We start from the raw sequence: 18,596 nt of genomic DNA, 5'->3' as shown, positions 1-18,596 counted from the left end.
GCCCAGGCCCGTGAATTCGGAGTGGACACTTTTTTTTCATTTTTGACTTGGGCTATTTTAGAACTGTGTTTCGGATATGGAAAATGGGTGCAAATGGCGTTTCCCTTGATCGACCAGTTATAACGAAATAAGTATTTTTGGCAACAGCAAACAGCCGTTTGCTATCTCCCTACGCGCTTCCCTCCGTATTCCCCTGTAGTAATTCCTGAGGCAGCTAGGGCTTGATAGTACCAGCCATCGCGCTAACCCACGTGCCGTAAGCGAAAGTCGCGTTGTTCCTTGCTAAAAGTCGCTCATTATTGGCTGGCTTTCTACAAGCGCGCGTGTAACCGGCTGGAGAAACAAAAACCCGCACCTTCCCAACTAGGCCTAGCGTATCCGCTCGGGGTCTCTGCGATGCCCGCGTTTCTCTCGCTGCTTTCTGTTCTGTCGGTTTTCCAGGCGTGTGTCCGCGCGAAGCTCCCTCTCTATATCCAAGTCCTTCGCTCCTTCCACCTTCTCTCCCTTTGCCTTCATAATACCCGACCTTTTTCTAATTTCTCGTTTTAATTTTAATTTTATTGAATTTTTCTGCATTTTCCAATTAGCGAAAGGCAGCGATTGATGACTTGATGACCCCGTTTCTTTTGCTTAGGCTTTTTGCAATCCCGGGCGAATAGAAGATAGCCCTTGCGAATGTTCTCGATAGAGCACACTTAACCACCCACCTCCCCGACAGTGCTGGCTCTTGTTTCCCTCGACCTTTAGCCGGCCTCTTGGCCTGGCAGCGATTCGAATTCCTGTTCAACATTAAGACTGCCGAACCGAATCGGGGGCGCTAAGCTCAGTCGCAGCCATGGAGCGCAATATCGACATCTACGCCAGCAAGCTGGGGGATGAGAAGATTGGTTGGTCTTCCTTGCTTGCAATACTGGGCCTGGTCTATATGGATATTGGATGGAAGTGTTGTTAGGGTTGGTGATTGCTAATGGTGCTTTTTGTCCGTTAGATATCAAGGTCAGAGCCAATGTCGCAGTCGAATTACGAGATAATATCGAGCCGCTATGCTCTGGTGCAAGCTACCCGCTTTTCCTCGCGAAGCTGTGGCCGGTTTTCAAGACGATCTTGAAAGGCGATCCGGTGTTTACGAACTTGTCGTTCGACCAGGTGCGTTACTCGTCGCATGTGCGGTCTTGGAGTGCTGGGAGCATCATGGGATTAATGCGTTTGGACTGATCTAGAAACTGCGCAATTGCGTTCTCGAGACCCTTCACCGGCTGCCAACCGCTTCCCTCGATGTCGAACCCTATGCGGAGGATATGGTCGACCTGCTGATGGATCTCGTGCGAGTCGAAAACGAAGAGAATGCGGTACTGTGTATGAAGACGATCATGGACCTCGAACGCAACCAGCCAAAGGCCACCGCCGGTCGAGTGCAGCCGTTCCTCGAGCTTATCCAGGAAATGTTCCAGACCATGGAGCAAGTGGTTCGCGACACCTTCGACACTCCCAGTCAGAACACACCGTCCGGGATGCCCTCGACACCTGGTGCCACAGCGCAGGTCTTCCAGTCTCCTCGTCCGAGCTCGCCAGCTACATCCGTCGCCGATCTTGCACCGGATCACCAACCAGGAAATGTTTTGCTGAAGGGAATGCAGTCGTTCAAGGTCCTAGCCGAATGCCCGATTATTGTCGTTTCGATTTTCCAGTCGCATCGTGCTTCCGTTTCCGCCAATGTCAAGCTGTTTGTGCCGCTCATCAAGAGCATTCTTCTTCTACAAGCTAAGCCGCAGGAGAAAGCTCATACGGAGGCCGCACAGCAGGGGAAGATCTTCACGGGGGTATGCAAGGAAATCAGAAATCGAGCTGCGTTTGGCGAGTTTATTACGGCGCAGGTCAAGACAATGAGCTTTTTGGCATATCTGCTCCGGATGTACGCGCATCAACTCCAGGACTTTCTTCCTACTCTCCCGACTGTGGTTGTCCGTCTTCTGCAAGACTGCCCAAGGGAGAAGTCCAGTGCCAGGAAGGAGCTTCTGGTGGCCATTCGTCACATAATCAACTTCAACTATCGGAAGATCTTCCTGGAGAAGATCGACGAACTCCTCGACGAGCGGACGCTGATTGGCGATGGCCTTACCGTGTACGAGACAATGAGACCGCTTGCATACAGCATGCTAGCCGACCTAATTCACCATGTACGAGATCACCTCACACGAGATCAGATTCGGCGGACGGTCGAGGTATACACGAAAAACCTCCATGACGACTACCCCGGCACAAGTTTCCAGACGATGAGCGCGAAGTTGCTTCTGAACATGGCAGAGAGGATATCCAAACTCGAGGATAAGGGGGAGGCTCGCTACTTCTTGATTATGATCCTGGATGCGATTGGTAACAAGTTTGCGACAATGAACCACCAATTTGACAACGCCGTCAAAGTGTCCACTGCGTCCAAGGAGAAGGCCGCGAAGGAGGCCGAGTCTACTTTGGAGATATACCAAGCTGAGCAGGAACAGCCCCCAGAATGGGATGAGATCGACATCTTTTCCGCACACCCCATCAAGACTTCGAATCCTCGCGATCGCACTGGTGACCCCGTGGCGGATAATATCTTCCTCTTCAAGAATCTGATCAATGGATTGAAAAACATTTTCCATCAGTTGAAGAACTGCAACCCTGACAATGTCCAGATCGACCCTGGCAGTCTTCCCATTAACTGGTCCGAGGTCTCGTACGGGTACAATTCTGAGGAAGTACGGGTTATCAAGAAGCTGTTCCACGAGGGCGCTCGCGTTTTCAAGTATTATGGCGTTGATCAAAGCCCACCGGAAATGAATTACTCCTCGCCATTCGACTTCCTTGCAAGCCAATACACAGCGCCTATGTCGCGGGAGGAGAAGGAGCTCCTGGAGAGTTTTGGTACCGTCTTCCACTGCATCGACACGGCCACGTTCCACGAAGTCTTTCATTCCGAGATCCCATACCTGCATGACCTCATGTTTGAACATGGTGCATTGCTTCATTTGCCCCAGTTCTTCCTGGCAAGTGAGGCGACATCACCTGCTTTCTCTGGAATGGTGCTTCAGTATCTCATGGAGCGGATTGATGAGGTTGGGACGTCTGATATGACCAAGGCAAAAATTTTGCTTCGGATGTTTAAGCTCTCGTTTATGGCCGTGACTCTTTTCTCCCTCCAGAATGAGCAGGTGCTGCATCCTCATGTCACCAAGATCGTCACCAAGTGCATTGAGCTTTCGGTCACTGCTGAGCAACCCATGAATTACTTCCTCCTTTTGCGTTCCCTCTTCCGCAGTATTGGTGGTGGCCGTTTCGAGCTCCTGTACAAGGAAATCCTTCCGCTGTTGGAGATGCTTCTGGAGACGTTCAACAACCTGTTAATCGCTGCGCGCAAGCCACAGGAACGTGATCTCTACGTCGAACTCACCCTTACCGTTCCTGCTCGTCTGAGCCATCTCTTGCCTCACCTCAGTTACCTCATGCGTCCCATTGTGGTTGCTCTGCGCGCGGACTCGGAGCTTGTTGGACAAGGTCTTAGAACTCTTGAACTTTGTGTCGACAATCTCACGGCCGACTATCTTGATCCAATTATGTCACCCATCATGGACGAATTAATGACAGCTCTCTGGGATCACCTGCGTCCTCATCCCTACAACCATTTCCACGCTCATACCACCATGAGGATTCTTGGTAAGCTCGGTGGTCGGAACAGGAAGTTCCTTAACCACCCGCCTGAGCTTTCGTTTGAGCAATTCGCCGACGATGCTCCGAGCTTCGATGTTAAGCTTATTGGCCCGAATGAGAGGCGGCCTTTCCCTATTGAGATCGGCATCGACTTGGCTATCGGGAAGCTCATGGAGGCACCGAAGACCACTTCTGGGAAGGACTCCGATGAGTACTACAAGCATGAAGCTTACCGCATGATAACGTCGCAGCTGAAGCTCTACATTGGCTATGAAAACCTACCGGACGATTTCGCGTCGATTCTTCGTCTCCACGCCAATGACCTCGTCGAGGGAAGGACGACGGCTGTGGCTGACATCCTGGAGAAATCTGAGCGATCTAGCTCAATCCAGAAGAAGCTGAACCAGGAGGGGCTCTTGAAGAAACTGCTTAAAGCGACAATCTTTGCTACAACAGTCCCCGAGCTTGAGCAGTCCGCGACAGCGTTTGTAACCGATGTCTGTAAGCATTTCGCCATCGTTGAGGTGGGACGAGCGCTTGCTCAGGCTAGGCACACTCGTAAGCAGTTTGATGTCTCCAGTGGAGAAGGTCCTATCTATCTCGACTCGAGAGTTCTCGCAGAAGCTGTGGTTGAGAGTCTTTCATCCGATGACGCTAGTGTCCAGGACGGAGCCCATACTGTGTTGAACGTTATGAAGGAGGCGGCCATTGTGATCTTTGGGTCACCTGAGAAGGCCTCCAAGCTGCCCTTCTTCCAGCATCTTGGCCGGGTTTTTTGCCATAGCTGTCATAGTGAGGAGTGGTTTACGAAGGCTGGAGGTAGTCTCGGCATCCATTTGTTCGCGACCAAGCTGGACTTGGGAGACTCATGGTTGTTCGATAAGCAAGCTGAATTCGTTCGTGCATTGATGTACGTTATCAAGGATACGCCATCTGACCTACCTGCCAACACGCGTTTACGGGCACGGGATACCCTTGATGTAATTCTGCGAAGATGCATCAAGCAGGTGTCCAAGGACGATTTGAAGAATGAGAAGAGCCGGTTGTTCTCCCTTTGCGGTTTCTTCGTCTATGAGTTATCGCATATGAACAGGCACGTTCGTGATGCTTCTCGACGCAGCTTCTCCACCATTGCTGATGTCCTGGGGTGCGAGGTGCATGAGCTCATTTTCCCAGTTAAAGACCGTCTCTTGCAGTCAATTTTCAACAAGCCTCTGCGGGCCTTGCCATTTGCGACTCAGATCGGTTTCATCGATGCGATCACCTTCTGCCTGGGCCTCCACAACAATATTGTCACTTTCAACGATCCCCTGAACCGCCTGATGCTTGAATCTCTTGCCCTTGCAGACGCCGATGATGAGTCCCTTGCCACCAAGCCGAACGAGTTTAAGAATGCCGATATGATCATCTGTCTGCGGGTGGCTTGTCTCCGACTACTGTCGATGGCAATGAGTTTCCCTGAATTTGCCAACACCCCGCAGAACACTAGTCGCGCACGTATAATTTCGGTGTTCTTCAAGTCGCTCTATTCCAAATCGTCTGATGTTATCGAGGCCGCGAATGCCGGGCTGAGAGATGTATTGACACAGACGAACAAGCTGCCCAAAGATCTTCTCCAGAACGGTCTCCGCCCTATACTCATGAACTTGCAAGACCCTAAGCGGTTGAGCGTTGCGGGTCTTGACGGACTTGCCCGGCTTCTGACTTTGCTCACCAATTACTTCAAGGTCGAAATCGGAGCTCGTCTTCTGGAGCACATGAAGGTCATTGCAGATGAGGCGACTTTGCAGAAGGTGTCCTTCAGTCTTGTTGAGCAGAGCCCACCGATGAAGATTGTGGCTGCTATCTTCAACATCTTCCACCTCCTTCCGCCCGCAGCTACGTCTTTCATGGAGCACCTTGTCAACAAAGTCCTGGATCTCGAAGACAAACTGCGGCGGACATCGAATAGCCCGTTCCGGAAACCGCTCGTCAAGTATCTCAACCGCTATCCGAAAGAAAGCCTAGCTTTCTTCCTAGCTCGTTTCAAGGACGAGCGGTTCGGACGGTTTTTTGGGCAGATCATTTCGGACCCGGAAAGCGAGGGGTTAAGAAATGCAGTTGTTGCCGATACTGATAACTTCACTTCAGTTGCGTTCGGGCAAGAGTCCGAGACGACTGCTGCCATCAATGGTATCTATGTCGCTCATGCCCTTTCTTGCTACCAGTCGACCAAGAAGTGGCTCGTTTCTCATCCGGATACGAGGGTTAAGATTTTGCATTCTGGCCGGGATCTTGAGAAGAAGCTCCGTGCTGATCAGATCATGGCGAGCGAGCGGTTACGGGTTGAGCAAGCAGAGGAACAGCTCATGGATATCTTCACCACTTATCTGTCGGAGTCAATTCAGGACTTGGACTTTTTGTTTGAGGTTATTGATGGCCTCTCTGCGGAGGAGTTGAAGCGTACACTGGCGTTCCCCAAGTTCATTTACCATCATATCATCACGAACGAGTCCATCGACTACAGGCGATCAGTCGTGATGCGCTGCTTGGATCTATACGGCCAGCGGTCGTGCACGCAGAAGATGAAGACGTACGCCTTCCGCAACTTGGTGAATCCGATCTTTGCCATGGACGTTCAGCTCTCGTGGAACCACCCTCAGAACACGCCCAAGCTCATGGACAAGAGTATGACTGAATCGATTCAAAGCCGTTTGTGGCGGCCTCAGTTATCCGACTTGGCTGAGGAGTCGATCCAGATTGGAGTTGACCACTCGCGTATGGAGCTGCTTCAGCTGTCCGCTTTGCTGATCAAGTACCACTCCACTACTGTGCAAGACTCTCGGAAGGATATCATCAAGTTCGCTTGGAACTATATTCGACTTGAGGATATTATCAACAAGTATGGTGCCTACGTCCTCATCAGCTACTTCATCGCCCATTACGAGACGCCTTTCAAGATCGTGATCCAGGTCTATGTTGCTCTGCTTAGGGCGCATCAGAACGAGGGCAAGGCTTTGGTTACTCAGGCATTGGACGTTCTGGCGCCTGTTTTGCCCACGAGAGTCCTGGCGGCGAACAGTGCGAGCACCACCAACAATAGCCAAGCGACGGATGCACGGTATCCTCTGTGGGCGAAGTGGCCGCGTCGCATCCTGGCCGAAGAAACTGCCAACCTGCAGCAGGTCATGTCCATCTTCCAGTTCCTGGTTCGGCAGCCAGATCTCTTTTACGAGTCGCGAGAGCATTTTGTGCCGCTCATTGTTCCTTCTCTGATCAAGATCGCTCCGCCGCTTAGCAACTCGAACGAGGCTAAGAAGCTTGCGTTGAATCTGATGAACCTTATTTGGTACTGGGAGGAGAAGAGAATGAAGAATACCACGCCCAGTGTCAATGGTAATGGTGCGCTTGATTCGCCGTCGAAGAAGCGAAAGGTCGAAGAGAACCAAAGCGCGCCGGCTTCCTCACCTGCGCTTGGTCCGCCCAGTTCTACTACTCGCGAGCGTGGAGAATACACTGTGCCTCCTGACTTGCGGGCTGCGATGACAAAGTACCTCATTACGTTTATCACGACCATCTCGGAACGGTTCCCGGTTCCCGCCGCTCGGATTCGGGATCTCTCGACGACAAAGACACAGCAGCCTGTGATGACGGGTGATATGATCAAGAAGGCTGTTTATCTCCTGAGGAACCTTTTGTCTCCCGAGCATTGGGGTGAAATTGATGTCGAGCTCTATCCGAAAGCCACAGACCCGATTCTGGCTAGTGAGAGGGCGGATAAACCCGACGAGAAGCATCTTACGCACATGGTCAATGCCCTGCAAGTTGCTCGGATTTTGCTTGCTTCAAAGTCCGATGACTGGATTGCACCTCGATTGCCGGCAATTCAGAAATTGTTTGAGAAGTCTTTGCGATGCGACAACCCGGAGATCCAGGATTGCTTGCACGGTACGGAAGAGGAAATGGATATCTTTCCCAAGTTGCCGTCGCCCGTTAAACGTGTTCTGGATTCCCTGCCGGATGATCAGCCCGAGGAAGAGGATGCCATGGATGTTGACAGCTCGCCGTCCGAGTTTGTGACCTATCTTTCGGCAATTGCGACAGAGACTCTTTCGGCAAGCAATTACATCTCGAGTTTGAATGCGTTGTGGTCGCTTTCCAAGAAGAAGCCTGCTGAGATGGATGTGCATATTCCGCAGGTTATGAAGGCGTTCTCCCAGAAACTCGCCAAGGAGCATGTTGCGGCTACTGCTAACAGTCAGGGTCAATACCCACTGGGTGTCAAGCCCGGCGAGGGGGTGCCTGATCAGCAGGAGTTTGAGATCGGAGTCGACCTCATTTTCAAGACTATTGAACTGATTTCAGTGCGCATGTCGCATCTTGGGGAGCAGCGACGTCCGTTCCTTAGTGTGTTGGCGCAGCTGGTGGAGCGATCGCAAAATGTCAAGCTTTGCAGCAAGGTGCTTGGAATGGTGGAGACCTGGGTCTTCCATTCTACGGAGTCGTGGCCGACGTTGAAGGAGAAAACGGCTGTTTTGCACAAGATGCTGCTCTTTGAGACGCGGTCTGATCAAACTATGGTCAAGAAGTTTTTGGATCTTGTTATTCGGATCTATGAGGATTCTAAGATCACGAGGACTGAATTGACGGTCAGGCTGGAGCATGCTTTCTTGATAGGTACCAGGGCGCAGGATGTTGAGATGCGGAATCGGTTCATGAATATCTTCGACAGGAGTTTGACGCGTCTTGCTAGTTCGCGGTTGAGTTATGTGATGACTTGCCAGAACTGGGATACGCTTGCCGATTCGTTTTGGTTGGCGCAGGCGTCGCATCTTGTATTGGGATGTATCGACATGACCACTTCTGCCAGGCTGCATCCGGATGATTTTACTGTTTCGTCTGTGACATTCCTTTTCAGCAGTTCGGAGAAGGATTCCAGGAAATCCGATGTTATGGTTGATAGTTCGCTGGAGGCTTTTGTTTCTGACCGCAGACGATTCCTGGCGGAGATTGGTGATGTGAAGGTCCGAGATCTGCTCGAGCCCTTGTGTCAACTTCAACATACCGACCCCGCGGTATCCCAGAAGCTGTGGACGACGTTGTTTACGGTTGTCTGGTCGACATTGTCCAAGGATGACCGGATCGATCTTGAGAAGGGAATGGTTCCTCTGATCACGCGCGAATATCACCAGCGACAGCTCGACAAGCGGCCAAACGTCGTGCAAGCCCTTCTCGAGGGGGCGGTTCGGGCCCGGCCACGATTCAAGATTCCCCCTCATGTCATGAAGTATCTCAGTCGCACGTATGATGCTTGGTACACTGCTGCGACGTATCTGGAGGAGACTGCCATTAGTCCGATAATCGACACACCAACCGTCCGCGAAAGCAATCTGGATGCTCTAGTGGAAGTTTACGCAGGGTTGCAAGAGGACGACTTCTTCTACGGTACATGGCGGCGCCGTTGCAAGTTCGTTGAGACCAATGCCGCCATTTCGTACGAGCAGCAAGGCATGTGGGACAAGGCGCAGCAATTGTACGAAAACGCACAGATCAAGGCTCGCTCTGGAGCCATGCCCTTCTCGCAGGGAGAGTACTTTCTATGGGAAGACCACTGGTTGATTTGCGCCCAGAAGCTGCAGCAATGGGAGATCCTCAGTGACTTTGCCAAGCACGAGAATCTGAACGATCTTCTCCTGGAGGCTGCTTGGAGGAATGTCGAGAACTGGCAGAGCGAAAATAACCGGGAGCAGCTCGAGTCTCTGATCAAATCGGTTTCGGATGCGCCAACGCCCCGTCGCACGTTCTTCCATGCGTTTATGGCGTTGCTTCAGTACCATCTCAAGAAGGAGAACATTCAGGAGTTCAACGGTATTTGCGACGAGTCGATTCAGTTGTCAATTCGGAAGTGGCTTCAGTTGCCTAAGCGGATTACTAACGCTCACATACCTATTTTGCAGCACTTCCAGCTTCTGGTTGAGTTGCATGATGCGAGTCATATCTGTTCTAGTCTGTCGCAAACGAATGATCGGAACCTGGATACGAAGTCTGCTGAATTGAAGCTCTTGCTGGGAACGTGGAGAGACCGCCTTCCCAACCTCTGGGACGACATCAATGCTTGGCAGGACCTTGTTACTTGGCGCCAGCACATCTTCCAACTTATCAACGCTACGTACCTTGGGTTGTTGCCTCCGCAGACGAACAATGTCGCCAGCAATTCGTACGCTTACCGGGGTTACCACGAGACCGCATGGATCATCAACCGTTTCGCGCATGTGGCTCGCAAGCACCAGATGCCCGAGGTGTGTATCAACCAGCTGAGTCGCATCTACACGCTGCCGAACATCGAAATCCAAGAAGCGTTCTTGAAGTTGCGCGAGCAGGCCAAGTGCCACTACCAGAACCAGAAGGAGCTCACCAGTGGTCTGGACGTCATCAACAACACCAACCTGAATTATTTCGGGGCTCAGCAGAAGGCGGAGTTCTATACTCTCAAGGGTATGTTCTTGGCTAAGTTGAAGTCGGTCAAGGATGCCAACGAGGCATTTGGTGTTGCTCTGTACTATGATTTGCGACTTGCGAAGGCGTGGTCTGAATGGGGTCAGTACAGCGACCATCGGTTCAAGGCTGATCCTAAAGACTACGAACTGGCGAGCAACGCTGTTAGCTGTTACCTGGAGGCTGCTGGTCTCTACAAGAACGCCAAGTCGAGGAAGTTGCTCAGTCGGATTCTTTGGATTTTGAGTCTGGATGACGAGGAGGGACGTATCGCTAGTGCGTTTGAGAACTTCAAGGGAGACACGCCGGTTTGGTACTGGATTACGTTTATTCCGCAATTGCTTACTAGCTTGTCGCATCGCGAGGCACGTCTTTGCAAGGCGGTTCTGGTCAAGATCGCCAAGTTATACCCGCAGGCGCTTTTCTTCTTGCTTCGGACGAACAGAGAGGACATGCTCAGTATCAAGAAACAGCATGATCAGAAGCAGGAGAAGTTGAACCGTGTCAGACAGGCACAGCAACAGCAACAGCAACAGCAGGGCCAGTCGCAAGGCTCGCCACAGGCCAAACCTCCCAACGGCAATACGAATGGCTCACCGGCGCAGACTTCGAATCCGAGTGCCAACGCTAGTCCGGTTGTGAACGGTCAGCCGATGGCCAAACAGCCATCGCAGAGCCCGGCTCAACCTCAACAGCAATTGCCGCAACAAGGCCAACAATCGACTCCGAACCCAGGTCAGATGCAGCCTCCTCAAGGTATCCCGGGTCAGCCTCCGGTTCCGGGACAACAACAACAGTTCCAGCAACCGCCAGTTCCTGGACAGAATGGCGCGCAACCGCAGAACCAGGGTACTGGTGCAGAGCCAGAAAAGGAGCCGCTTAAGAAGCCGTGGGAGTATTCGGATGAGATCATGTCTGGTCTCAAAACTGCTTTCCCGTTGCTTGCACTGTCGATGGAGACGATGGTCGATCAGATCCACAAGAACTTCAAGTGCCCGCCCGACGAGGACGCGTACCGTCTTATCGTCGCTCTTCTCAATGATGGTTTGGCGTATGTTGGCCGCATGCCAGGGTCGTATGCTCAAGATTTCAAGCTGCCTCCCGCGACCGAAGCCAACATCACGCGATTTGCTGAGACCATCTTGCCCGCGCATATTCGCAAGTCGTTCGAGGTTGACTTTGTGGTCAAGAAGCCGACTATGTACGAGTACATCCAGAAACTGCGTCGCTGGCGTGACAAGTTCGAGGAGAAACTCGACCGGCGACCTCAGTTCCAGTTCCTGGAGAGCTACTCGCCGCATCTCAGCGAATTCCGATTCCTCAAATTCGACGAGGTCGAGGTACCGGGCCAGTACTTGTTGCATAAGGACAAGAACCAGGATTTCGTCCGCATTGACCGTTTCTTACCGGACATTGATCTGGTGCGCGGTATTGGTGTCTGTCATCGTCGTCTCAAAATTCGCGGCCATGACGGTAGTATTCATCCATTCGCTGTGCAGCATCCTGCGGCCCGTCACTGTCGTCGCGAAGAGCGGATCTTGCAGTTATTCCGTATCTTAAACGGACTGCTTGGTAAACGCACGGAAAGTCGGCGACGCAACTTATACTTCCACCTTCCGCTTATGGTTCCTTTGGCTCCTCATATCCGGCTGGTTCGCGATGATCCGTCGTATATCTCCATGCAAGGCATCTACGAGGATTACTGTCGTCGTGTTGGCATCAATAAGGATGAGCCGGTGCTGTTTACTATGGAGAAGTTGAGGTCGTTGGCAGAGACAAAGCACAACGTGAGTATTGTTCCTTTCACACTAAGGTATAATGTGACTAACGCTTTCCAGCGCAATGCCGATCAACAACAAGTCTTGCGCACTGAAATCCTCACGGCCATTCAAGAGAAGTGGGTTCCCAGTAACGTGGTGCTGGACTTCTTCCAGCAAATATACCCCAACTTTTCCGATTTCTGGCTCTTCCGTCGCCAGTTTGCCTTCCAGTACGCTGCTATTGCGTTCATGACATACGTGATGCACATGGGCAACAGATACCCCAACAAGATCATGATTTCGCGCTCGACCGGCGACATCTGGGGATCTGAGTTGATTCCTACCATCAACCCAGCCAAAGCCTTCTTCTACAACCCCGAGCAAGTTCCGTTCCGCTTCACTCCCAACATCCAGACATTGTTGGGCCCGATTGCCACTGAAGGTGTCTTCGCCTGTGCGATGATGGCAATTGCGCGCTGCCTGACAGAGCCGCGCCACGAACTGGAGCAGCAACTGAGCATTTTCGTCCGTGACGAGATGATGTACTGGGCTACGGCGCAACATCGCGGTGTGCTTCCCGTGCCACAGCTTCGGGACTTGGTCTACAACAACAGTGAGATTATCGTTAATCGCGCTGTTAGCTTGGCCAGTCCGCCTGAGGGCAACTTGCCCGCGAACCAAACTACGATTGATTTGATTTCGAAGGCTGTGAACCCGCAGCACTTGGCGACTTGTGATGCTTTGTGGATGCCATACCTGTAATCTGCGCTTCTTTTGTGTTTCTTGTATTCCAATTTTCTGTATTGCTCATGAGGCGTTTTATTTGCATTTTCGGGTTTAGCCATTTGATGAATGACTTTCAGTTTTATGGCGCTGGGTGATTTGCTTTGCTTACTTATGAGGATATTAGTTATAGATATCTCTATTTGTCTTATTCGAATCCTGTATTCAATCTAGCCATTTGTTTTTTTTTTTTTTTTTTTTTTTTTTTTTTGACTCCGGTTGATGTACAGTACATAATGCCATAAATCTTATTATTCAACGTTGCTAGATTGTGTAGCACATAGTGCTGTAAATGCATGTCCTGTACCAAACGCCAAATTCCAAACATTATATACCATGAATATAGTCAGGAGAGCGTGAGTCTATACGAGGGATTGCTTCTTCTTGATCCCGAGGCTGTTTGCCAAAGGCTTCTTTGGCTTCTTGACTCTCGCGAACGAAGGTGGTGGCATATCCGGCTTCTTCTCCGGAGCAGCAGTACTCGTCGACGGCCCATCCTCCTCGACAATCCTCTTCACCTTCTCCCCCGACTCCGTCATGAAAGCCTTCCTCGCAGCCTCCTCAATCTCCTTCTCCTCTTTCTCCTTCGCCTCATCCACAACATCCCTAACCTGCGCTATCGCCGTCTCATCCCCAATCGTCTCATTCCTCTCAATCCGCGCATTCCTCGTCCGAATCTCATCCAACGCATCCGCAATCGCCATCTCCCTCTTCGAATCCAACATCTTCGACTCCAACTCCGCCATCTTATCCCTCTCCTCACGCTCATGCTCCTCATTCTCCTCCCTCTCCAACCGATCCAGCGTCTCCTGCTCCGTCTCATGGTAATTCTCCGCCTTGGCGTCCCGCCAGGGCTCGAAGTTCCGCTTTGCGCCGCGCTCGCACGTGTAGTCCATGTTCTTGGGGTCTGTTTTGAAGGTGATCTCGCCGGAGCAGCGGGTGCAGCGGATGTAGAAGCGGAAGACGGGGATGGCGAGGTATTTCTCTTCGGTAGTTTCTTTGCGCGCGTTGAATTTGCGGCCTTTGTAGATGTATTCGCCTTCACCCATGTTAGCATTTTCATTTTAGCGATAAAGGGGAAAGGGGAAGGGGGACTTACCACATGAGGTACATTTCATCGAAAAGGGTGCCATTAATCGAACGGTGATGACTTTCGGGCCCGTTGAGCGCAAGTGCTTCGGCTTGCGGGAGATCGCGGACGGATCGAAGTCCGGGGGGTAGTATTTGGAGAGGACTTTTCGCTCAGACATGGTGAATGTGTTGTTTTAGTATAGGGACTGAAAATAAAGAGTTGGATGGTGGTGGTGTAGTTGCCGATGGCGACTTTGCGATAGATATCGGTGTCGGCGATAAAGTCACGTGAGATATAACTGGCATTTGCCTCAGGCAGTAATGAATTGTTGTTTTATGTCGGACATGAGGCATAAGGCATAAATTGAGTCCTGATATACATTCCACCTTATACCTAGCAATCGGCACTCATACAACTATATCAATTTTGCGACGACCGCACCTGTTCCTGCCATTGTCAGAGGCAGTTTCCCGATGGGGAAGCGTGCACGTGCCAATTCGACGCGCCGTTCGGAGCGAACAAAATAAGCAGCGTATTTGTTTGTCTTTTCGTTGCTGCGATAGACAACGGACGAGGACTGCACGACGAGCTTTTATCTCATATCTATTACAATTGGGTATTCGTCCCTTACCGTCTCCCTCGAAAAAAACAGCAGTGGAAGGCTCGTCTTCGCGTCGACGAGGGAAGCTGTTTCTCACTCATCTCCGTCGCTTCTGCCCCTCCTCATGTCTGCAATCGCGACAACTTGACAATTGGATATCTTACAAGCTTTTGGAATTGAAAGTCGTCGAGTCTAGCACTTGGCCATGGAGAAATTCCTGCGCTCCTGGCGTCAGGATGCGCTGAACCGCGGACAGCATGATGCGGCCATCTACATCGGCGACAAAGTGCTTGCGTTGACCAGTGAGTGGCCAGAAGACATACAGTCGCATATGGTTTGGACACTAACGGTCATGGTCATTCGATAGACAGCGACTCCGATGCCTTCTGGTTAGCCCAGGTCCATTTCTCCAATAACAACTACACGCGAGCCCTGGCCCTCCTGTCCCGGAAAGACCTTATCTCGAGAAGCACCGCCTGCCGTTACCTCGCTGCCCACTGCCATATCAAACAGAACCAATTCGAACAAGCATTATCGGTACTGGGCGACCATAACCCAACCCACTTGATTCGCAATACCACCAGCCGTCGCAAGATACAACACCTCAATGGCCAGAGCCATGTCACCCTGCGCAATGGCAAGTCTGCTGCCTCACGTGGTGAACGCGGCGAGGACCGGGAACGGGAGGATGCAAACAATATACGCTTTGAGGCGGCCATGTGTTATTTGCGGGGACTGTGTTTTGCTAAGCAGAATGCTTTTGACCGTGCCCGTGACTGCTACAAGGACGCTGTGCGCATCGATGTCCAGTGCTTCGAGGCTTTCGACCAGTTGATGAAGAACTCGCTCATGTCGCCAGCAGAAGAGCTTGAGTTTCTCGAGTCTCTTGATTTCGACTCTATATCTGGGCCAGATCCGTCGTTAGCCCAGGAAGCGGCTCACTTTACCAAGATGCTCTATACTACTCGTTTGTCCAAGTATACGTCCCCGGCTATTCTTACAGATGCTACGGAGACGCTGTCGACACACTATAATCTCGCTGAGAATCCGGATATCCTTCTGTCGCGAGCGGAGGCTCTCTATACGCAGTGTCGATTTGCGGAAGCTCTCGAGCTAACTTCCTCTGTTTTGTCAACTCCGCAGTCGACTCCGGGCTCATCAACAACAGTGATTGCTGCGTCGAACCTACCAGCTCAGAACCATCTAGGACATCCTCCAGCAGTCTACCCGTTGCATCTCGCCTGCTTATACGAAACGGGTGCTACAAACGCGTTGTTCCTTCTCGCTCATACGTTGGCTGACCACGCTCCGGAGGAGTCGTATACTTATCTAGCCATCGGTGTTTACTACTTGTCTGTATCCAAAGTTGCGGAGGCACGACGCTTTTTCTCCAAATCATCTCTACTCGACCCGCATTCAGCACCGGCGTGGATTGGCTTCGCTCACACTTTTGCTGCGGAAGGGGAACATGATCAAGCTATTGCCGCATACAGTACAGCTGCTCGGTTATTCCAAGGCAGTCACTTGCCACAGCTGTTCCTTGGAATGCAGCATCTAGCTTTGAACAACATGTCCCTGGCCCACGAATATCTCTGCGCCGCCTATGCCATGTCGACAGGTGCTGCATCCGGATCAGTTTCATCTGTCCCCATAAATCCAACTAGCGGGTCGGCTCCATTGGGTGGTGATCCGTTGGTTCTAAACGAGCTAGGTGTTGTTTTGTACCACCAAGATGAACTCGAAGGGGCCGTCGAGCTGTTCCGGCAGTCGCTCGCCCTGGCCAAGTCCCTTCACTGCGAACCAGGAGCCTGGGTGGCCACTCGAGCAAACCTTGGCCATGCACTGCGTCGTCTTCAACTCAATACAGAAGCTCTGGATGAGTTCGACGAGTGCCTCCGCATTGGGGCAGGGGGTGCAAGCATGGGTTATACTCCGTTTTTGGGTGGCAATGGTGGTAGTACTCCCGGTGTATCGTCATCAGGTGTCGGGGGATACGAGGACCGTGGACTAATTGGCTCGCTATATACCTCTCGAGGCTTGGTCTTGCTGGAACTTGGACGTACGATGGAGGCCGTGACGACACTTCACGAGGCGGTCCGTGTTCTAGGGGCCAGCGGTGGCGGGGATGCGGCTGGCGGCGCTGGCGTTGCTGGAACACTCCTTTCTCGCGCTCTTGAAATATGGGCATTGGACAATCATGCAAAGGATGAAGCATTAGCAAGACAAGAAATGTCGAGAACACCCGCTAGCCGGAGCTCTCGCTCACTTGCTAAAGGAAAGGAAAGACTTGCGTCCGCAGAACCCGTGAGACGGCGAGGGGTATCGCATGACCAACTTTCCGAGGATTGGACCGACGAAGTTTCCCAGGTCGAACCATCTGTTGCAGCATCCGAGACAATGGAAGATAAGGTCGAAATGGAACTAGATGAAGAGGCCGATGGTCTACTACAGCAAGCACTGAGTTGTGTACGAGGTGGACGATCGAGACATCTAAGGGCGATCAGCAGTCCGATAGGAGAAGTTGACGAAACACCTGTACCGGCGGTCAGCCGCAGTCGAAATCCGAGGACTGTACGGGGTAATACCAGACATTGATAGGCTTAGACGGGAGGATACGACGTGTTAGATTGCTGTTCTTCTACTTTCCTTTTGGTTTGAGATTGGTTGACGAGACTGGGTGCATATGCATTGCGAATGGCGTTTTGGATCGGCCGTGCTATGGGAGGGTCGTTTTGCCTTATTCTTTTTGGTCTGATATCCCATGGGATTGATTGCATTGCATCAGAAGGTGTATCTTGTTTCTTCTTGTTTCTTGTGTTTGGCCGTTTGATACTCATACAGAAGCAAGAATTTTGACATTGGCTTTTCTTTATACATTCCCTGCAAACAACATATACTGTTGTTTCTCCAAACACATTAAAACTCGAAAACGACGTCGCCTACGTGCTAGGGCGGGCATCCCAAGATGGTAAGCCAAACCATCAGCCTAAACATCACCCCAGCTCTACAGGCATACCCTAACAGAAACAGTAATCTGCTTCGACGGCTGGAAAATCTACGCCCCCGAAGTCGAGGCAGAACTCTCCTGCCACCCCCTCATCCTCCAACCCATCGTCCTCAGCATATCAGACCCCGAAACCCACCAGCGAGTCGCAGCATTGCTCATCCTCAAAGATCAAGATCAAAGCACATCACAGAATCTAGACCTCGAATCTCTGCGTCGGTGGCTGTCCAATGGCCGGAAACTAAACAAGTACAAACTCCCGGCTGTTTTGCGAGTTCTGCGGCCTGGTGAAAATGTTCCAGTCACTGCTTCGAATAAGCCGATGAAGGGGAAAGTTAGGGATGTATTCTTTGGTGAGAGGGAGGAGATTGGGGCTGGGGATGTTGAGGTTTTGGATCTTGGTGTTGAGGAGGGGTTTGAGGAGAGGCCGTTTGATTGGGCTAGGGTTCAGGCTGGTTGAGGGGTGGAAATATTGGTATGCTTGGGATTGGGTTCGGTTAGTTATTTAGGTTTCTATTACCATGTGGTTTGTTTGGTATTTCTAGAGATTCGGTGAATTGTTGTAGGGCTGGGGTGTTGTTGGCTAATTTCTGTTTACGGACTAGACACCATCATGATTACAAAGTCTTCAGCTCCCAAAACATCGAGTGCAAGAGACTTTCGGCACAGAAAAATTGACATCCGATGATCGATAAACTGATGTGTCTCAGGATGCTCTTGTGAGTCTCGGCCATATTGTAATCATTGCGCAATACCAGAAAGGTTGCTAATCTGATACATACTCTATCAGGCGCATAAGCGAGCATACTATGAATAAAAATGGATATTCCTACAGTGGCACCAACACCAAGAGAAACAATTGATAATGGTCTGATCAGTGCGATTGCTAGGCATACTTATCGGATCTACATGTGGACCTCATCTTGTTTATGATGTCTCGATTTGCGTGGGTGTTCTTGACTGCTTTGGTCCCAATTAGTGCAATTGTCGTTTGCCAACCTCCTTTCCCCTGTACAACCTGCAGGTCCCCGGTATTTCCTTGGTTTCTAATTCGTGCATACCATGCTTTTCTAATTCCCCGACGCAAGATTGGAGAAAATTATTTGCATGGTGGTCAGTCGGGATTGGAATGGATGACGAATTCTTCCGCCGAAAGAGCAATTCTGACAAGTCTTCCTTGTCTCTGATTACGTCGTCGTCAATTTGTGATATGGATCA

At 51.2% G+C, this 18,596-nt stretch overlaps 3 protein-coding genes across 3 annotated transcripts; 2 read left to right on the top strand and 1 right to left on the bottom strand.

Annotated features, from left to right (window-relative positions):
• Positions 1–835: 835 nt before the first annotated feature.
• On the top strand, positions 836–12,680 carry ASPGLDRAFT_129029 (histone acetyltransferase TRA1; the record flags this gene model as incomplete). Its single annotated transcript, XM_022540847.1, has 4 exons — positions 836–887; positions 989–1,146; positions 1,221–11,945; positions 11,997–12,680. The coding sequence occupies 4 exons, from the start codon at positions 836–838 to the stop codon at positions 12,678–12,680; spliced, it is 11,619 nt and encodes a 3,872-aa protein (XP_022399959.1).
• Positions 12,681–13,063: 383 nt separating this feature from the next.
• Positions 13,064–13,951, bottom strand: ASPGLDRAFT_26839 (Saf4/Yju2 family protein; the record flags this gene model as incomplete). Its single annotated transcript, XM_022543609.1, has 2 exons — positions 13,064–13,740; positions 13,801–13,951. The coding sequence occupies 2 exons, from the start codon at positions 13,949–13,951 to the stop codon at positions 13,064–13,066; spliced, it is 828 nt and encodes a 275-aa protein (XP_022399958.1).
• Positions 13,952–14,579: 628 nt separating this feature from the next.
• On the top strand, positions 14,580–16,969 carry ASPGLDRAFT_128485 (anaphase promoting complex subunit CDC16; the record flags this gene model as incomplete). The annotated part of the gene is made up of 2 exons (XM_022540803.1): positions 14,580–14,676; positions 14,742–16,969. 2 exons carry the CDS (start codon positions 14,580–14,582, stop codon positions 16,967–16,969), a joined length of 2,325 nt encoding a protein of 774 aa, XP_022399957.1.
• Between the last annotated feature and the right edge of the window lie 1,627 nt (positions 16,970–18,596).

The sequence above is a fragment of the Aspergillus glaucus genome (assembly GCF_001890805.1).
Source record: "Aspergillus glaucus CBS 516.65 unplaced genomic scaffold ASPGLscaffold_13, whole genome shotgun sequence".
Taxonomy (NCBI): Eukaryota; Fungi; Ascomycota; class Eurotiomycetes; order Eurotiales; family Aspergillaceae; genus Aspergillus; species Aspergillus glaucus.
Note: the sequence above shows the minus strand (reverse complement) of the source record. Positions and strands in the feature narration are given on the sequence as shown.